A 21711-nucleotide genomic window follows, 5' to 3' on the forward strand; every position below is an offset into this window, starting at 1 on the left:
TACAAAAACTTTCTTTCACCCGTGGCTAAAGTTTGCATACCCAAGTTCTTCATCCTCTGTTTCGGCCCCTCTGGTGCAGGTCTGCTCTGTGTTCCAAAAGTCAGAACTAAACATGGAGAATCAGCGTTCAGTTTCTATGCTCCGTATATCTGGAACAAACTACCAGAAAATATCAGGTCTGCTGAGAGTCTGAGTTCTTTTAAGTCCAGGTTAAAGACTCACCTGTTCACTGCTGCCTTTGACTAAAAGGCTTTGGACTTTTTAATTTAATTTTAATTTAATTTAATTTATTTACACAAAATAAAAACAGCAATAGAAAAAACAACAACATTCAAACAAGTAACAAAATTGTGCAGGGGAGGTTAGAAGCCAAGAAGAAGGCTTATATGAATACCTCCCCCGAAATGAACAATACACAAAAAAAATAAAAATAAAAAATACAATATAACTGAAATAATAAACTAAAGAAAAAACAATATAAATGTAATCCACATTACAAATCATCAATTTTTAAATTTATATCCTCCTTCCAAACTCTGCACTGCAACTCTTACGTTATTATGTGTGTTTTTATATTTTTGGGTTTTATGTGTTGTTTTCTTATTTGCTGTTTTTAATCACCTTGTACATGTTTCTTTTATAACGTTTTAAATGTGTTTCTTTTTCCCCGTCGTCATATTTCCATGTCCTGTGTGAAGCACCTTAAATTGCCTTGTTGCTGAAATGCGCTATACAAATAAACTTGCCTTACCTTTAACCCTTTCATGCATGAATTATGAGAACCATAATCAAGATTTATTTTTTTCCTGAGTCTTTATTCCTCTTTAGGCATGAAAAAAAGCAAACAATGCGATTGAATTTTTTTATGAACCCATATTTCATGGAGTTACAAAAATGTCCATTCAGCTGGGCATCATGCGTTTAATTTTAGAACCAAAGAAACAGTCATTTACTGATTTATTGTGTGAAAACTATGAAATAAAAACATTTTTAAAGCTCCTAAACTGATGTTTACTCACATTTTAACATAGTCTAATACTGGTTATTACTCACTTCATGGAGATGATATGCAAAAAAAAAAAAAAAAATTGTTTAAAAACCAAAAAATGATAAAAACAATTAGAATTATTTTTACGTTCAAACATGTTACTGCAGATCAGGTTTATCTAGAACAGAAAAGTTACAGAAATCGTCTGAATGTGTATGGGATGGTGCATACGTGTTCACTGTTTTTGGCTGATATGGAACTAAAACAACAAAACATGAATATATAAGAGGACACCTCTGAACAGCTGTCCACTGTAGTGACCACTGTGCATGAAAGGGTTAACATCGATGACAGTTTGAAGTCTTTTGTGGTCGTTGTGGATGAGGCTCTTTATTTTCTCAGATGCTAAAGCTGCCCATTCTTCTTGGCAAACCCCTTCAGTTCCTTTAAGATTCTGGGTTTTCTTGCATGAACTGCATGTTTGAGAACTCCCCAAAGTGACTCAGGGACACTGAGGTCAGCAGACTGAGATGGAACTCCTTCACCTTCCCTTTTTTCTGCTGTGGCCAATGACAGGTGGACTTGGCCTTGTGTTTTGGGTCATTGTCACGTTGGAACATCCAAGAGCGTCTCATGTGGATTCTGTCAGGGTACGTAAACTTATGAGCACAGTAAGAGAATGCCTTGGAGTTCTCTTCCTGTTTGTCATCTACTTAATGAACCCCTTTTTCCAAAGAGCACCTCTAACAAACACTTTTTTTGGGTCCTACAAGCATTCCTTCCCATTATTTTTTAACATAAACAAAGTAATTTGACTTTTTATTGTAATTCCATACTGGTCCGGTCCACTTCAGATCATATTGGGCTGTGAATTATGTGACCCCTAAACTAAAATGAGTTTGATAGCCCTGATCTAAATCCTACACCCTGCTCCTTTAACCCTTTCATGCAATTATGAGAACCTTGGTCACAATATTTGTGTGTTTTTATTGCTCTTTAGGCATGAAAAAACATGTGATTTATTTATTTATTTATTTTTTAAGGAGTTACAAAACTGTCCACTCAGCTGGACCCCATGCATATAATTTTTCAAGCAAAGAAACATGTATTTAAAACATAATATCAGAAAGTGATATGGAAAAGTATGCAATAAAAACATTTTTAATGCTGCTAATCAGATGTTTTCCCACATTTTAACATACTCTAATACTAGTTATTATTCATTTCATGGAGATAATATGCAAAAAAACCCAAAAACGTTTTGTTTGTTGATTTACACTAAAATATGTCACTGCAGATCAGGTTTATCAAGAACAGCATAGTTACAGTAATAGTATGAAATGCACTGTATGGAAATAGGGATGGGAATCGAGAACTGATTCTTTTTGAGAACCAGTTCCCAGTAGCTTGATTCCTTGGAATCATTTACCTGCCTGCTTAACGATTCTGCTTATCGATTCCGCTTTCGTTGTGCATGCGCACACTGCATTGTTTTGGTCAGAACATAGTCAACATGGTGTTGAGGCAGAAACGGTCTAAACACACCACACCAGGTCCACTGGAACACTGTCAAAGCTTCCATGTCTTCAAAAGGGTGGAATCCCTCCAATATCCTCAAACATTTGTCCACAGCATGTGAATCATTTACAGGAATGTCACATATTTGATACGCTACTTAGCGACGCTTGTGAATGTAGCGGAGTGAACGTCGGGCCGGTTCCGGTGCGGGCAACAAAAGTCACAACTCCTCAAATATAAGTTTCCAAAGGTAAGAAGGGAAAGGAAATGAGGTGCACAACAACGGGAGACAAGCCGAGCCGAGTTGAACCGGTTCCACGTAGTAGAAATGCAGCAATAGAGGAATTAGTAAAGAGTCCTTAGTTTCACTTTCACTGTAGCCCCCCCCCCCCCCCCCCCCAGTACAATGTTATTATCATTTGTCCATACTGTATATGTTCTATTTTCTGTGCAGATGGAAATATAAAAGACAGTTAATGCAAACACACCCGTTTGTACTCTTTTATTCCCTCACCCAATGAGAATCCATAAGAGAATCAATAAGGAATCGGATCGATAAGCAATATCGATAATGGAATCGGAATCGTTAAATTCTTAACAATTCCCATCCCTATATGGGATGATGCATAAGTGTCCACTGCGTTGGCTGATCTGGAACTAAAACAATAAAACCCATGAATATACAAGAGAACAGCTGGAGAATAGCTGTCCACTGTGGTGACCTCTGTGCATGAAAGGGTTAAGTACATGTAAGAGTCCAAACACTGCCTGTACACAAGCACCTTGAATGTTGCATGACTTCCTGAACCACAGTCATTCAGAAAGGATGCATAACGTCAGTGCACAAACACAGAGGATTCTCAGAGGTCTGAAGCAGACGCAGCAGCACAATGTCACAATGCAGTCGGACTGGCTTTGAGTCTCTGGGCTTCAAATAAAAAAAAACACAACCACCAATCTACGCTCGATACTAATTTCTTGTCTGATACTCCACACAAACACCTATTTGTGCGTCTGTTTTTGTTTCCGGCAGGTGAGCTGGAGCACCTGTCCGTTAATGAACGCTCTGCTAACATAAACTGAAGGTGACGTTAGAACAAAGCCTCCAGTTATGAGCCACCGCTTCTTCCGACGTCCTACTTCTTGCATAAGTCTAACCTGAGCGGAGCGTCATGGAAACCAGGTAAATATGTCATGTCGTCATTCCATTATGTGTTTACACTTACTTCCATTCTCAGCGCTCTTGGCGGTTGGGTATTCACCTGTGATTGCGACAGGTGAGGACAAAAGGCCTGATGAAACACGTCAGCTAAGAAAGTTTAAGCTCAGGATTAAGTTCATTCTGTAGCAGTACAGTCACCAGCGCCCTGAATAAACTAAAATGTAGAGTTTACAGAGTAGAAGAGGTGGCAAAAGTACACAGTCAGTCTGTACTCAAGTAGGAATACAGATACTAGAAAGACGCCGATAGAAGTAGGTTAACTGATTCAGTAGTACAGGCATTTGAATGTAGTTAACCCAGTGGTTTTCAACCTTAGGGTCAGGACCCCATGTGGGGTCACCTGAAATTTCTAGTAATTGATGAAAAAAAAAAAAAAAAAAAAAAAAAAATTTACTCAAAAAAAATGTAGTGAGTTGATAGAGACGATCACAATCTATAAAAGACATGACAAACTGAGTGAAACTGCAGCACTGTGGTTCTGTTTATCTGTCAAATGTTCATTGTGGTCGGTTTCAGATAGGGCTGTGCAATTAATCGAAATTCAATTACGATTTCGATTACTACACGCAACGATTACAAAAATTATATAATCGAGAAAAAAAACGATTATTAATTTTGAGTTGTTTTAATTCACATGCACGCTCACTACCATGAGCTGCTCTGCCCCGCCCCCCCTCTAAGCTACTGCTGCCAGCTAGCCGGCAGGTCCACCCCAAGAGGAAAGCTGTACCTAGCGGTCTTGAAAAATGGCAGGAGAATCACAGCAGAAGTGCTTGGTAAACAAAAAAGGCAAGTCAAATTCAACTGTATGGAATCACTCTGGGCTTGATGAAGAAGACGAAGAGCAAAAACACATCACGTGCAAAAAGTGTTTCGTAGTTGTGTCCGCACCGACCGCTAACACAACAAACCTTTGTAACCATCTAACGTTTAAGCATTGCAACCTTTATCATATAATCTTATGAAAAACTAAAACACATAAAAACAACTCCGTCTACAACTTCGTCCGAAATGCAGTCTTCAGTCTCTGAATCTCATTACGCTGCAACTCCCGTATTAACCCAACTGAAACCTCACGGCACGCCACTGAATTTACTATGTTTCATACTACACTGAACATACTTGAATTTATAATTTGCACTTTACACAAGTTTGTTTTTTTTTATTGCTACAGTTCTATGGCAGGTCTATAGCAGTTTAATTCCAGTGCACTATTTGTTTACAAAAGGAAACATACTTGAATTTACAGTACACTTATTTACAAAACTTATGTACAAAAGTGAACATACTTTGTTTTAGTGGTTAAAAGCTTTATTTATGTTTAAAGAGTATATTTTATATTGTTTTGCAAGAAAAAAATAAACAACTTTAAGGTTAACAAATAATTGTTTTTAATAATCATGATTTCAATTATTGCTAAAATAATCGTGATTTTTTTTTTCTATAATCGAGCAGCCCTAGTTTCAGATGCTGCAGCTCTTTCATAATTCATAGTTTGAGTTCTTGTTTGTTCAGTATTAATTGTCAGCCTTGTAAATCCAAGCTGGACTGACTGTACATATCCTGACCAAGGAAAATAAAATTCTCCTTTTGTGCAGTAATCTACACCTGGCTTTTCTGCCTCTGTCCATAATAATATACATTATATGGACTAAATGTTTTCTAAAATTAACATTTATTTGCAACATAGTATTAGCAAACTTTTAGCAGTGTTTTAGAGAGGTTTTAGTGGTGTTTTTGTGATTAATTCTTGTAAATAATTGTATATAATGGTGAATACTTTCATTGTAAAAAAACAAAAACAAAACAAAGAAACCTAGGCAGCCTGTTATGGTGGTAGTTCTTAAAATATGAAAGTCAGTTTATAGGCTTTTTATGCAATTTCTAAAGAAAAACAATATATAGAAAACAAAATATTAGACGTAAATCTTTGTGAATGCTCTTCGTGATCAAAATGTTGGTAATCACCAAACATTTCCTCGTGTGTTTGAACTGCTTCGCTCTGTTAGACAAAACTCAAACAGATAATATTATATTTGGCTCTGGTGTGAGTTGATGCAGATGAAGAAAGGCCACAGTGCAGATGTCAAACAAATATGACATTAGTTTGTTTTTCCTGTCAGTGTTTGCTTCACTGTTGGAGCTGTTCCATGTTTCAGGAACCTGTTGAGTAACAACACGTCGCATATTTTACAGTAACATGAGCGACACGATGTGAATGTTGCGTGTTTGTGTTTACAGACAGAATACCAGGCATTCCTGTGCACTTTGTAGTTTGGCATTTGGAACCTGCACAATTAGATCAAATAGTACGATCAAGTCTAGGCAGATTTTCAGAATAGAGTAAGTCAGCAAATTAAAGTAATAATACAATCAGCTGACTGGTTAACATGGTAGGTAATGTAACTTAATTATACATTTTACTTTAGTCAGCAACAATAACTGAACTAAAGAGGCTTAAAGTGGTTCTATGTAGGATTCAAATTCCAAACTGTAACCAGCAGTGTTGGGCAAATTACTTTTAAAAAGTAATTAGTAGGGATGGCCGATAATATCGGCCCACCGATAATATCGGCCCGATATTGGCATAAAAATGTAATAGTGAATATTGTAATCAGTTTTTTTGCCTGTCATTAAAACCGATAAAATAATGCCTTGATTTCGCCTGCATTTACCGACGCGTAAATGAAGCATTGTTTGTAGCTGAAAGAAATGTGCAGTTTTCAAAATTGTACAGTAGAGTTGCCACACTGTAATAGACTCTTGGAGGGAGGGAGAGAAAATAAATAAATATGGCATTTTTTCCACAACTTAAGTTGAAGTATGTATTCTTTGCACAGACAGTGTTTACATTTTGAAAGCCTTGTTGCATTTGAGAATGCATCCAACGGGGCATCACAATAAAATTAGGCATGATGTGTTAATTCCATGACAGGAGATATGTGATGTTACCTAAAATTAGTTTAGTATCCCACATATATCAGCAGTGGTATCGGTAGATATTGGAACCGGAAATTAAGCGTTGGACAATATCGGCATATCAGTTTTTGGCAAAAAAGCCAATATCGGACATCCCTAGTAATTAGTTATAGTTACTTTCCCAAAAAAGTAATTGAATTAGTAACGGAATTACTCCTTCATAAATGTAATTAGTTACCAGGGAAAGTAATTATTGTGTTACTTTTTTGAAAAACCTTCAAATATGTAAAAGGAAACTGATTTTTGAGCGTGTTTCATGGGTCAGTTATAGAGTAGAACAGCAGACAGGTACTGAAGACCAGGACTGTGGTGAGGCAGGGGTCCACCAGGGCCCGGCTGGGGTCCACCAGGGCCCGGCTTTTCCATCACATGAATACATACACTGAACAAAAATATAAACGCACCACTTTTGTTTTTGCTCCCATTTTTCATGAGCTGAACTCAAAGATCTAAAACTTCTTCTGTGTACACACAAGGTTTATTTCTCTCAAATATTGTTCACAAATCTGTCTGAATTTGTGTAAGTGAACACTTCTTCTTTGCTGAGATAATCCATCCACCTCACAGGTGTGGCATATCAAGATGCTGATTAGACAGCATGATTTTTGCACAGGTGTGCCTTAGGCTGGCCACAATAGAAGGCCACTCCAAAATGTGCAGTTTTATCACACAGCACAATACCACAGATGTCACAAGTTTTGAGGGAATATGCAGTTGGCATGCTGACTTCAGGAATCTCCACCAGAGCTTTTGCCTGTGAACTGAATGTTCATTTCTCTACCATAAGCCATCTCCAAAGCTGTTTCAGAGAATTCATGAAGAAGACTGTGCGAGGAAAATGTGGTCACACCAAATACTGACTGGTTTTCTGACCCCCCTGGACCACCCAATACAGTAAAAGTGCACATTTTAGAGTGGCCTTTTATTGTGGCCAGCCTAAGTCACACCTGTGCAATAATCCTGCTGTCTAATCAGCATCTTGATATGCCACACCTGTGAGGTGGATGGATTATCTCCGCAAAGGACAAAGGAGAAGCGCTCACTAACACAGATTTAGACACATTTATGAACAATATTTGAGAGAAATAGGCCTTTTGTGTACATAGAAAAAGCTTTAGATCTTTGAGTTCAGCTCATGAAAAATGGGAGCAAAAACAAAAGTGGTGCGTTTATATTTTTGTTCAGTGTATTTGCATTTATAGGAAGAAGATGCTCCTCCAGTTAATCCCACATCTCCACTTTTATTCAGTCGCTCCTCCCTGATCCAGCGGTAAATGTCTTCAGTCCAGTCAGTCAGACTGTCACTGATATCTCCTCCGCTAAATTAGCTGCACACAGAGCTGTAGTTCAAATGAATGGGGTGTGCTGGGACAACTCAAACTCAGACATGTTATTAGTCGTTCAGGTGAAGGCAGCGTGGACAACTCAGACTCATGGACACACAGGTGAAGCATGAAGGCAGTGTGGGGGATTTGAATAGAAGAACGGCTCGTAAACGAATCGGTTCTTATCGTTCACTGAAAAGAGCCGTTCAAAAGACTCGACTCATCTGCGAACATCACACCTCTCGTGCCTGGCTGAGCGAACCAGGACAGATAACAGCTGATACATATCAGTGCATAATAACGCACCACATTTCACTGTCGGTAACAGTAACGGCGTTGTAACGTTTCAAATAGTCCTGAATTAGATTACCCATTACTGGAAAATAATAACGGCGTTAGTAAGGCCGCTATTTTGAACACCGTTATTCCCAACACTGGTCACCAGTAGGCATCAGTTCTTATTCCAGAAAACAAACAGTGCGTCATTGTACCACTGAGGTCACAGTTATTCAGTATGAGATTTCCAACTCTGATGTAGGACAGTGAATGCAACACAATATGAACAGTGTTTTGTGAGTTGAATCATCAGGTTATGATGATGTTTGACTGATACTATCCCTGTTTTTTCTGAGTAATGGTTCACTTGGTCGCACCTGTTGATACTGCTTTTCCAAACATTACATCATGTTGTCATGTGACTAACAGTCGAACCCACCAAGGATAATATTCTACAGTACAGACGACACAAACTGTGTGTTTTCCACTCAGGTTTCACATCAGCGATGGTGAAACTGGACGACACACCTGTTAAATGATCGTCTGTTTGCGTGTCACTTACAGCGTTGCATTATCAGAGGTTATGATGAGCCGTTTATGAGTCAGGGAGGGAGGGAGGATGGGGGGGGGGGTTCAGAGCAGCTTCCATTGAAAAGGACAGAAGAGTCAGAGTTCTCCTCAGGGTAATTTAAGGCTTTAATTTCACCATATTTCACTTCTTGCTTTTCTTGTTTTTAGCTGATTCAGTCACTTTATTCTGTAGTTTTATTGCCTTAACCCTCTGGTATCCCACCCAGCAAGGCCCTTACTAAGCACCAAGTGTGCCTTTTTTGCACACTTGTGGAATAATGTCAAAACATTTTTCATACAATTTGTTTTTAATTCTTTTACACTTTTTTCTATTTCATCAACTTGAGCCATAAATGAAAATACCAAATACTCAATAATTGTCACATTTTTTAACCCTTTAAATGCTGTGTTTGTAATGTAAACAAACCATTTTTTTGGATGCGAAAAACACAAAAAAAATATTTTTTTCAATATACTACATAAAAAGTGGCTCACATATTAATTGATTTTTTCATCCTGGCATATGTCAATGATTAACTCCAACACTGGTTAATTTGCATTATTATTATTTTTGGTGCTAGGTCAACTGTTCAAAAATACTAGCATCTGTCGCCAAGTGTGCGTAAAATGCACACCTATAAATCAAACTATTAAATATTATATATTGATTTATTTTTCTACTCTAATTTGATTTTATTTTTGTAAATCAAGGTCAGCCCTAATCATACATATCAAATAATCATTCATTTTAGATTTTTTTTTAACCCTTTAAACGATCTCTTTTCATCATCATGTCACTACATTTTTTGATGCAAAAAACACAAAATATGTTTTTGTTTTTTTTTTCCAAATACTACACACAAATGGGATCACATTATTTGATTTCTGCAGCCTGGCATATGTCAATGATGAACAGCAGCATTAACAACGTTAATAAATTAATTTAGACCCTCACCTCTCCAATGAAGCCCAGATATCAGTAAAAGCAGGATTTATGCCTTAATGGTTTTCGGATCAAAAACAGTGGTTATAATGGAAGAAATAGTGCGTTTTAGGCACACTTGGGAGACAGATGCTAGTCTTGTAATTTTCTTTTGTTTACAATGTGCAAATTTTAGTTGGTGGCCAGAATTTTAAAGATCATGCACAACTGAACAACATTTGAATTCTAACCTTATTTAAATTGTAAAAAATAATATGAAGGTTTTTAACATGAAGTGCAAAGTGTGCCTAAAAAGCACACCCGGATACCGGAGGGTTAAGGAGCTGAAATCAACCTGCAGAAATTAAGAATTAATTCTTCTTTATGGATTTATTGCTTTTTGTTCTATTATTTTTTAGGTTTTATTGTTTACTGAATTCATTTAGTATTTCTGGTGTTTTCTGTTGCAAATGAAGCTTCTATTTCAACATAAAATCAACATAAAATACCTTGCACTGCAGAAAAAGGCCTGTGCAAAAATAGGAAAATTAAACTCATTATTGGGTTAAAATGTCTTTAAGAGTAAAATTATCTGCTAGTGCAGTAAGAAAATTGCACTTAAGTTGTCTTAACCCAGAACCCAAATGAATTTTTCACTATATTTCACCGTCCTAAAGTGGTTTATCACCATTTATTGTAATGTTATCCTCTTTATTTTGCTTTTTTTTTTTAGAGAAAATCTGGTATTTTCCAACATTTAATTTACTAATCATGTAGATCTTCAGAAAAGCTCAGACTAAAGTGGAGGATTATTATATCAAAAATAGAGAAAAATTAATAAAAGGTGACATTTACAGCCAAGATATCATTAACTGAACCTAAACCCAGTGTGTCCATCCACTGTCATTGATCCAACTCCATGGGTTTTACTGGTGAATCAATGTTGTAGAAGATGATGGTGTTCCCATGGTAACTACAGAGCCTCTGAACGTCCAAATGGGTCATATCTGATGACCATGAAAAGACGAATAACTGTATTTTACACCAATTATTTACATGTATTGATAGGGTTAATGGATCAACAGGTATTAAACAGTTTAGATCAGTAAATGGTTTTGGTTTTTGAGGGTTAACAGAATAAATACAGGGTTGTAATTATTATGAAATGATGAATTCTCCTCATTTTTCAAGTATTTTATTTATTTTCTCCTCACTGTAGAAGTATTTGTTCAGTTTTATGCCATATTCCAAGTTTTTTTGGTTCATTTCTTCCTTATTTTTCCTATATTTTGCTCCTTTTATTCTCATGTTGGTTTTTTTTCTTGTCTCAAGTTTCTTTTACATTTTATCCTATGTAAAATTGAGGAAAACTGTATTTTACATCAATTATTTACATGTATTGATAGGATTAGTGGATTAACAGGTATTAAACAGTTTAGATCAGTAGATGGTTTTGGTTTTTGAGGGTTAACAGAATAAATACAGAGTTGTAATTATTATGAAATGATGAACGCTCCTCATTTTTCAAGTGTTTTACTTATTTTCTCCACACTTTAGAAATATTTGTTCACTTTTATGCCATATTCCAAGTTTTTTTGGTTCATTTCTTCCTTATTTTTCCAGTATTTTGCCCATTTTATTCTCATTTTAGTTTTTTCTCTCCTCACAAGTTTCTTTTCCATTTTATTTTATGAATAATTGAGGTAAAATTGTATTTTACACCATTTGTTTACATGTATTGATAGGATTAGTGGATCAACAGGTATTAAACATTTCAGATCAGTAGATGGTTTTGGTCGCTAACATTCTATGGAACCATTTTCTATGACACTGCTGCTGTTTATTGTAAATTTCTTGAAGCCGTGGCATCAAAATCCCCTCAAACCACAGTGCAGTCATTTACATTTACAAAAAAACAAGATTTCCTGGAGAAAACGGGTTAAAAATCAAACACTAACAATCTGACCTGAGTTGGAACAAAGTTTAATTAAGTTATAGTCAAACCCAGACAATGCATCTGTGTGTGCATTCATGTCCATGTTCATTCTGTGGTTTTGTTGTAATGTCATTCCCTCCAGAAAGTCGTGATGTTGCAATCGCAGCAGTTATCACAAATTCAATCAGTCCACACTGTAGTTTTCCCCGAGTTTCATCAGTCACAGCAGCCTTCTGTGCAAAACATTTAGTCAGATGTCAATTGTTTCTAGTTTTGAAGGTACAGTTATTATACTTTGGTATTTTTATTTTGTTACATGCGCTAAAAACACAAGGTTTGTCATTGTTTCATGTTGTTTCAACTTAAACAGAAAGCTTTTCCTGCTCTGTATTTATAAAAAATAACCCTACCTATTAATACCTACTAATATTATTGCCTCTATTTGTTTTGTTTATTTATTTATTTAATGTTAGATGGGGATGTGTTGCCCTGGTCTTTGTGGGGTGGGTATTGTGTTTTTTGTTATGTAGAAAATCCAAAAATATGTTTTTCCTTGTATGACTGCCACTTTCTTTTACCTTGCCTCTAATAAAAAGAACATTGAAAAAAAAAACCCCAAAAACCTAAAGTGCATTTCTTCACTTATAAAGAATATTTTGGCTGCATGTTTATTCTCTTGAGGCTTTTAGGTGAGAACACCTAGAACACTCAGTACAAGATGTTTTTGTTCCCACTTGAACAATTTGTCTTCACAGTTATTTCAGCTATTTCCACTTCATTCCAAATATTCCACTGCAAAAATAAAACAAAAAAAGCAACTAAAGCATTGCCACGTTTATTATTTCTTAAGGAAAATTGCTGTGAAAATAGGTATTTCATCAGCAACAATCCACAAAAACACATATGTACCACTGCTAGAAGTATTTATAGACTTTTAAAACAGATTTTTTTAAAGTACGAACACAGCACTTTTATATAACATCACACTTTTTAAATATTGAGATTGAATATTTGACAACTTTATCTATTTTTTATACTATCTTCAAGAATCATGCAATGAAATTTAGTTAAAGAGCACTGTTATTTTTCATGTGTGACCCATCCATCCATCCAAGTAGGGATGTAACGATATGAACATTTCATATCTCGGTTATTGTGACCAAAATTATCACGGTTATCATTATTATCGCGGTATTATTGAAATTGTGCTCAAAATGTTCAAAAAGTATGGATACACACACTGAAATAATTTAACCAAGTTGTATTTAAAAAATAAATAAATAAAATAAAATAATTGGCACAATGTACCTTCTGCTGCAGAAACATTCAAATATTAACCCTTAGTGGTCTGAGCCTATTTTGTCCGTTTTTCAGTACTTCTGATTTTGCCTTTATATACTATATAAACAAATGTTTACTACACCCATGTTCGGGATCTGTTTTTTCAGCACAATTTCATTTATATCATCTGTCTATTATTTTTTCACTTTAACCTACTAAAAAAACATAAAAGGACAAAAAACAAAACAAAAAATATAAAATCCAATTTGAAAATGTATATAATTTACTGCATAAATAACACACAGATGCTTATCGAACCTTTTCAAAGACTTTAACCCTTTCATGCATACTGGTCACTCCAGTGGACAGTTATTTTACATCTGTTCTCTTGTATATTCATGTTTTTTTTTGCTTTAGTTCCATATCAGCCAACACAGTGGACGCTTATGCACCATCCCATAATACACTGACATTCATATCATTAATGTGTGTGACGGACTGCAGTTGGACGAGTAAGAGTGAATGGTTGGATGTGAATGAATATTTTATATAGATGGAAATATAGAAATGCTTTTTTTTTTTTTTTTTTTTTTAACTGTTTTTTAAGGTTTTAGTTTTTATTCATGTCTGTTTTTTTTAATGAGAACATCAGCCGGTTCAGGGACTACAGGTGGAAATGAGCACTGGGGCTACAATCTGGCACACTACATCTGTCCTTTTTAAAGGTTAATGTGTATTGTGCATTGTCCTTGTCTAAATAAATTAAATAAAATGAAAAAAAAAAACAAAAAAAAAAAAACTTTGCTGTTCTTGATAAACCTGATCTGCAGTAATATGTTTTAATGTAAATTAATTGCCAATTGTTATTGGACTGTAATTAGTAGTTTTCTTAATCAAAAAGTTTATTTTTAATTTTTTTTGCATATTATCGCCAGGAATTGAGTAACAACTACTATTTAGAGTATAATAAAATGTGAGAAAACGGCATTAGTGGCTTTAAAAAGGGTTTTATTTCATAGTTTTCACACAGTTTATCACTTTCTGATAATGTGCTTTAAACACATGTTTCTTTGCTTCAAAATTTAAACACATGGTGTCCAGCTGAGTGGACATTTTTGAAACTCTATAAAAAAAATAGGTTCATTAAAAAAGAAAAATTTCGATTGCTTTGTTTTTTCATGCCTAAACAGGAATAAAAACACTCAGGAAAAAAATCTTGACTAAGGTTCTAATAATTCATGCATGAAAGGGTTAAAAGTGAATACTGGTTCCAAATATTAGGTATAGAAAATCAAAATTGTAATAAATTAAAACTATACTCAACTAGAAGCACTCGGAGAGTGCAGACCTCTGCCAAGGCTGATCAGTGGCCCCCCCGTGGGCCCCCCCACCCCTGATCACCACCAAAATGTAATCATTTCTTCCTTATCCCATTTCCAACAAACCCTGAAAATTTCATCCAAATCTGTCCATAACTTTTTGAGTTACGTTGCACACTATCGGACAGACAAACAAACAAACAGACAGACAAACAAACAAACCCTGGCAAAAACATAACCTCCTTGGCGGAGGTAAATATTTGACATAAAAGCAGATCTTTACATCGGCATTTTCTCCCCTAAAAGTGCGGTAATCAAACACGGTTATCATGATAATTAGAATTTAAATGGTAATACTAACCGTCTGCAATTTTACCGCGGTTTATCGTTATACCGGTAATCATTACATCCCTACATCCCAGTACCTGTCCTGTCTGAAGTTCTACCAAAAACTCATTCCTTTTCCACTATAACATCTGTCCTCCTTTTTCTACTGAATGTCTCTGATGCATTCAGTGGTCAAGTATGTTTCAGCCACAGATATTCAGCTTCCCGGGCTGTTTGCGAAGCCACTTGTGAGGAGAATCTGAGCCACTCCCTTCAGTTTGGAGCTCTGGTTTAACCACAGGCCAAGTCAGAAGACATTTATCCCACAAACCCAGCACCAGCATCAGTTTAATCATGCACTTTAATACCATCAGCCGCGTCCATATGGGTTTCAGTCACTAATAATGCTCTGTTCGGTCTGTACAGTTTTGGACACATTCATTCATCTGCTACAGCACATTTGTTTTTGTTAAAAGAATTTCTACAAAATTGTGTATGCCATAAATTACATATATACTTCCACTGTACTGATGCTTCACTGTTCTCTTGGATCTTTTTTATCTTTATTGATTCATCTTGTCTCTAAGCTGTCTTAACTCTCCCTTTTTAATTAATGTGATGTAATATATTGTGTTTTTTTAGGGTGCCTGTTGTCATCAGGCTGGGGTCTGCAGCAGGATACTAGCCCTGTTGGTTAAAGCTGACCCTTTATACTGTGATTCTTTCTTTCTTTCTTTCTGATCCCCATTAGCTGTACCATAGTTACAGCTATTCTTCCAGGGGTCCTTACAATAATCTTTACAACTAGTCAATGCAGATAAAATACAATATAATCATACAAAACCATTTTTCACATACTATATAACATGAGAAAATAAATAGCAGACAAAATACAGACATGACTGCTCCTTTAGGTCAGCAGTGGTATAGTATATACAGTACATATGTTCAATTAGCCCCAAGTATCAGTCATTTATGGTCAATAGATGCTTCTTGACTGATTTCTTAAATTTCATTTTACAGTTTTCTTTTATAGTTTTTATTGATACAGTTCATTAATTGTGACTGTCCATGATACAATAAACTAATAATAATAATAATAATAATAATAATAATAATAATAATAATGATAATAATAATAATAATGTTTATGTTTATGCATTTGGTAGATGCTTTTTTCCAAAGCGACTTACAGGGGAAAACCAATTAAATCACTCAATCAATCCAATTTTATTTATATAGCACCAGATCACAACAAAAAAGTTATCTCATGACACTTTATATATAGAGTTGGTCAAAACCAGACTCTAAGCCAATTTACAGAAACCCAACAGAATCCTCCAGGATTATAATAATGGATTGGATTTATATAGCGCTTTTCTAGACACCCAAAGTGCTTTACATTGTTAACCCATTATTCATTCACTCTCACATTCTCCCTCTGGTGGTGGTAAACTACATCTGTATCCACAGCTGCCCTGGGACAGGCTGACAGAAGTGTGGCTGACAATTTGCGCCCACGGCCCCTCCAACCACCACCAAACATTCATACACCAGTGGAAAGGACACAATGGACTGACTAGGACAGAGCGGGATTTGAACCGCCAACCCTTCGGTTATTGGAAAACCCGCTCTACCACCTGACCCACAGTCGCCCCTGCAAATAAACTAATACTAATAAACTAAACTAAACAAGAAAAGCACTCAGAGCACAGACCCCCCCCCCCCCCCCCAGATCTGCCCCCCCTCCCCCAATCACCACCAAAATTTAATCATTTCTTCCTAGTGCCAGTATCAACATTTCCTGAAAATTTCATGAAAATCCATCCATAACTTTTCAATAATAATAATGGATTGGATTTTACATGGCGCTTTTCTAGACACCCAAAGCACTTTACATTATTGATCCATTATTCATTCGCTCTCACATTCTCCCTCTGGTGGTGGTAAACTACACCTGTATCCACAGTTGCCCTGGGGCAGACTGACAGAAGTGTGGCTGACAATTTGCGCCCACGGCCCCTCCAACCACCACCAAACATTCATACACCAGTGGAAAGGACACAATGGACTGACTAGGACAGAGCGGGATTTGAACCGCCAACCCTTCGGTTATTGGAAAACCCGCTCTACCACCTGACCCACAGTCGCCCCTGCAAATAAACTAATACTAATAAACTAAACTAAACAAGAAAAGCACTCAGAGCACAGACCTCCACCCCCCCCCCCAGATCTGCCCCCCCTCCCCCAATCACCACCAAAATTTATCATTTCTTCCTAGTGCCAGTATCAACATTTCCTGAAAATTTCATGAAAATCCATCCATAACTTTTCAATAATAATAATGGATTGGATTTTACATGGCGCTTTTCTAGACACCCAAAGCACTTTACATTATTGATCCATTATTCATTCGCTCTCACATTCTCCCTCTGGTGGTGGTAAACTACACCTGTATCCACAGTTGCCCTGGGGCAGACTGACAGAAGCGTGGCTGACAATTTGCGCCTACGGCCCCTCCGACCACCACCAAACATTCATACGCATTCACACACCAGTGTGAGTGGCAGTGGAGGCAAGGAGGGTGAAGTGTCTTGCCCAAGGACACAACAGCACATGGACAGAGCGGGATTCGAACCGCTAACCCTTTGGTTATTGGATGACCCACTCTACCACCTGAGCCACGTTCGCCCTTTTTGAGTTATCCTGCTAACAAACGAACAAACACGCAAACAAACTAGAAGCTCTCGTAGAGCGCAGACCTCTGCCAAGGCAGATCAGTGGGCCCCTGTTTGAGTTATCTTGCACACAAACAGACAAACCAACGCCGACAAAAACATAACCTCCTTGGCAGAGGTAACAAACAAATACGCAAACAAACACACAAAGCAAAGCAATCACAACACCTTCTGGTGGAGATAATAAACTAAACACACACACACATATTTTATAATTAGTTATTTCTTATTAATACTACTTTATTTATTTCTACTGGTACTTTCTAATGTGCAATTGCCTGTTCGTCACTACTGTTTTTATAGTTATTGCCCCGCCCCCCTGAAGGGAAGGCAAGGGGTATTGTTTTTGTTCGGTTTGGTCGGTTTGTTTGTTTGTTAACACTCTAGCAGCAAAACTATTAGTTGAATTCATACCAAATTTGGTTTATAGATTGCCAGTGACCCAGAATAGTTCTCATTACATTTTGGGAAAAGTAGGTCAAAGTTCAAATTTTTTATAAATTTTTAAAATCTTTATTTTCCCATTTACTTACAATGGGTGAAATTTTAAATCTCTGTAGTTGCAAAACTATTCGTTGAATTCATACCAGATTTGGTCTGTAGATTGCCAGTGACCCAGTGTACATGTGATCATATTTTGGGAAAAGTAGGTCAAAGTTCAAATTTTTTTATCAATTTTTTAATTAAATCTTTATTTTCCCATTTACTTATAATATACGAAATGTCAAATGTCTATAAAAACATAAATTTTGTTTCAGTTTACTTCAAACTTGGCACATACAGTATATAGAGGCGACTGATATGCTGACATCAGCACACAGACATGATGACATCAGCTGGATCGATGCCAAAATAAGCTACAATACGTGCGAGGGGCGGGGTTTGTTGTGCCTGGAACCACTTGTTATTAGTGTTTTCGTTCCTTTTGTCTGATAATATTTCTTTTATGTGGACTTTCAGTGTCATCTTCTGGAACCTTAATTTTCCTGATGGATCATTAAAGTTCCATCTAATCTAATCTAATCTAATCCAATATGAAACCAGTGTGTTGTTGGCGTTGCCGTGGTGAACTGAGGCGTGTTTGGCATTGGACGCTCACCGTCGTTGGCGTGGCGGACACAGTCCTGCAGGACGGCGTTCCACTTCTGCTGCTCCTTCTCGGTCACCACGCAGAAGTAGAAGTGTCGGGCGAACGGATGCCAGAGGATCAGAGGGAACTGGGTGGCACATTTCAGGAACGGGGAACTTCCCACTTTGGCTTTCACACCTGAGGAAACGCACAAAGAAACGTATATTTAACACACATCTGCCATGCTTACAGTCACACGGTGGAATTTCAGCCTCCAGGCATCTATGCATCAACAGAATTATAAAAACAACCACGACTTTCACAATAAAAGCCCTGAGGCAAAACCAGCAGAAACAGGCTGTTTTATTCACATCAGGGCGTTTCAGTCTCAGGTTAAGACTGAAACGTATAAAAATAGACAAAAGGGGGTGGGACCAGGAAAGTTATCAGTTATCTTATGTGATGTTATACGATATGAATTCTTGTTTTGACTTTATAATTTGGCCTAAATGGGGGATCAGTAAAGTACATCATATCTCTTCATATTTTATCTTTTTCCTTCTTCTTCTATGCCAATATATTACTATTTTTCCTATTATTTCATTCATTTCAAACATTAATAGTAACTTAGTAAATGGGATATGACACTATTGACCAGTCGATCAAATTAAAGAAACTATTATGGTTTATTAAATAAGATTTACTTTGAATTTTAATTATTTCAACATTTCACTTGTCAAATAAATTTTATTGTGACAATGACACTTATTCCACCTGTTTTGAAGAATAAAGTTGATTAAGTTTATAGGTTTGTAAGACTTTTATCTATAAATAAATAGCATTTACGCAAAGAGTCAATTTTATTTTAGACTTTAAAATTCAGTTTGTGTGTTTCATAATCAATACAGTTTCATGCGAGGGGTGATTCTAATTTTAATCCAGTTTGTATATTCTGGAAAAAAAACAGCAAAAAGATGAAATAAGATTTTATCCTTTTTTTTTTTTTTTTTAGCTAAAATGAGTCAACTCTTGATTCCTATGCTCATAGCTTTTACCAATAGATTATTTGTGCACATCTGTAAGTTACTAATACAAAAATGTTACTGTAATATACATTTCGATTACATATTAATTATGACATCAATGTCAAATAATTTATTTGACGTTTAAATGATGATCATCCTCGTAGAATAAAATTTTTGAGTATATATATACTGTGAAGTCTATATATGTATAATTAGTTTCAGGCCATATCCAAAAATGTTGCCAATATAAAAAGGTCAAAAAATGTTCTCATAATATAGTCAGTATTAATAAATATGACGTCAATGTCAGATAATCATTTATTTCCAGTTTAAATAATGATCTTATTAGTAGAATAAAATGTATGACCATATTTACAGAATAAAGTTTATATGTGTATAATGCTTTAGTTTAAAACCATGCAAAAAAGAAATTAAACGTGTTATGAAAGTGTTAGACACTATAAATAAACCTATAATGAACAGAAACAGTTAAACCAGTGTGTTCAGACCAGTGCAGTAACATGTAGTGTATCTGCAGGCCCCTCCCCCCCGTCCCCCCTCCCCCTCCTCACCAGGGAGGCTGTTGCTGATCAGATCCAGGTACTGCTCCATGGAAGTCAGCACTTTGTATCCAGAACAGTTGATGGTTCCTTTGGGATGCAGATGTTTGTCATGGGACTGGTATCCAAGACACAGAACAGAGCCACAGTCAATCAAAACGAACCCAACAGCTGACCCCAGATCTGGACGAGTGTGTGTGTGGACGAGTGTGTGTGTGTGTGTGTGTGTGTGTGTGTGTGTGTGTCCTCACTGCTTTGCTGTCGTAATAGTTGATGATGTACGAGTCGGGAACAAAGACGAAGCGGTTCCTCCATTTCTTGTTCTCCTCCTGATACTGGAAGAGGGAACCGGAGAAGATGGACTTGTCCTCCAGGGGGGTCTGCGGAGGAGAACAGGGTCCACATCCAGTTTCAGAGGCAACAAAGTCAACAGCAATGAACCAGAACTGAAAGAACCAGAATCCCTGACTTCATTAATAACCTCATTACTAACTGTTTGAATATCGTCAATAGTGCAAACGGTTCAGGAGTTCTGGTAATTTGAATCACTAGAGACACAATCGTCCTAAAAGGGTTAAATTTACTGCCAATTCACTGCAGCTTGCTTATTGATTGATTGATTGATTTATTATCATTATTATTATTTTGTTTTTTTTTTACCCATAAAGACCCTAACATCTGCTGGAGACCAAAATCATTCACTGATGTCAACTGTTTAATACCCGTAGATCCACTAATCCATGTTAATAATTGTTGTAAAATGCAGTTATTCATCTTTTCATGGTCATCAGATATGACTCATTTGGACGTTCAGCGGCTCCGTAGTTACCATGGAAACACTGTCATCTTCTACAACATTGATTCACCAGTAAAACCCATGGAGTTGGAGTTGGATCAGTGACAGTGGATGGACACACTTATTTTATGTTCAGTTATTGACATATTTTGTAGAAATTAAAAAAAAAAAAAAAATCAGTTTTTTCTGTTTTGGATTTGATGAGGGTGCAATTTGTCAAAAAAAAAAAAAAAACCAAACAGGTTTTTTTTTTTTTTTTTGTTGGGGTTGGTGGGGGGGGGGGGGGCAGTCATATACATGGGGGTATGGTCCATAACTAACATGGCATGAAACGAAAGTGAAACTTTACAAACTTTTAACATCCAACTCCTGGGTTCTAATCCTTTATTATACAGCAGATCTTACATGAAATTTTCACACCTTCTAACCTGTATCCACTGGAACCCACTCCACTGCTCTATGGACTCCATAAATTTGTCATGTTTACCCCCTTCCCCCTTTACGGTGCCCAAGTGCATGTGAACGTTTGCATATTCTGAGACTGCCGACAGTTTGGTTCAGGTGACGTTAGTGTCAGTAAAGTAGGATACAAGTGGAAGAAAACCTGTCACAACCTGCTGTTATTTACATTGGTTGGTTGTCCCCCCTGAGGATGAATTCACTGAGCAGAAAGTAGGGATGTAAAAACCAGAGGGGGAGTTGACCCCCCCCCAACAAATCGCACCCTGGATATAATAACCCTCAACTTTAATCTGAGCTTTAATGAACATCCTACTAATGGATGTTTCTGGGTCCAGCGTCTGTCCGATCGACGTCGCGATGTTGCAGCACGGGAGGGCGTACGGGTACAATGTCGCTGT

At 36.7% G+C, this 21711-nt stretch overlaps 1 protein-coding gene and 1 long non-coding RNA gene across 2 annotated transcripts in view; one reads left to right on the top strand and one right to left on the bottom strand.

The window, feature by feature from the left end:
* niban2b (niban apoptosis regulator 2b) overlaps positions 1-21711 on the bottom strand; it is a 97703-nt gene that overhangs the window by 39823 nt on the left and 36169 nt on the right. Inside the window, exons 3-5 of the mRNA XM_030144444.1 lie at positions 20307-20435; positions 20068-20173; positions 18501-18668 (exon numbers count right to left, since the gene is read on the bottom strand). Of these exons, the coding sequence (XP_030000304.1) occupies positions 18501-18668; positions 20068-20173; positions 20307-20435 (403 nt within the window). The remainder of the gene's footprint in view (positions 1-18500; positions 18669-20067; positions 20174-20306; positions 20436-21711) is intronic.
* LOC115426370 (uncharacterized) lies at positions 1375-20032 on the top strand. The gene is made up of 3 exons (XR_003936330.1): positions 1375-1659; positions 5649-5650; positions 20023-20032. It is a non-coding gene; the product is annotated as an uncharacterized LOC115426370 (long non-coding RNA).

The sequence above is a fragment of the Sphaeramia orbicularis genome, chromosome 9 (genome assembly GCF_902148855.1).
Source record: "Sphaeramia orbicularis chromosome 9, fSphaOr1.1, whole genome shotgun sequence".
In the NCBI taxonomy this organism is placed as follows: Eukaryota; Metazoa; Chordata; class Actinopteri; order Kurtiformes; family Apogonidae; genus Sphaeramia; species Sphaeramia orbicularis.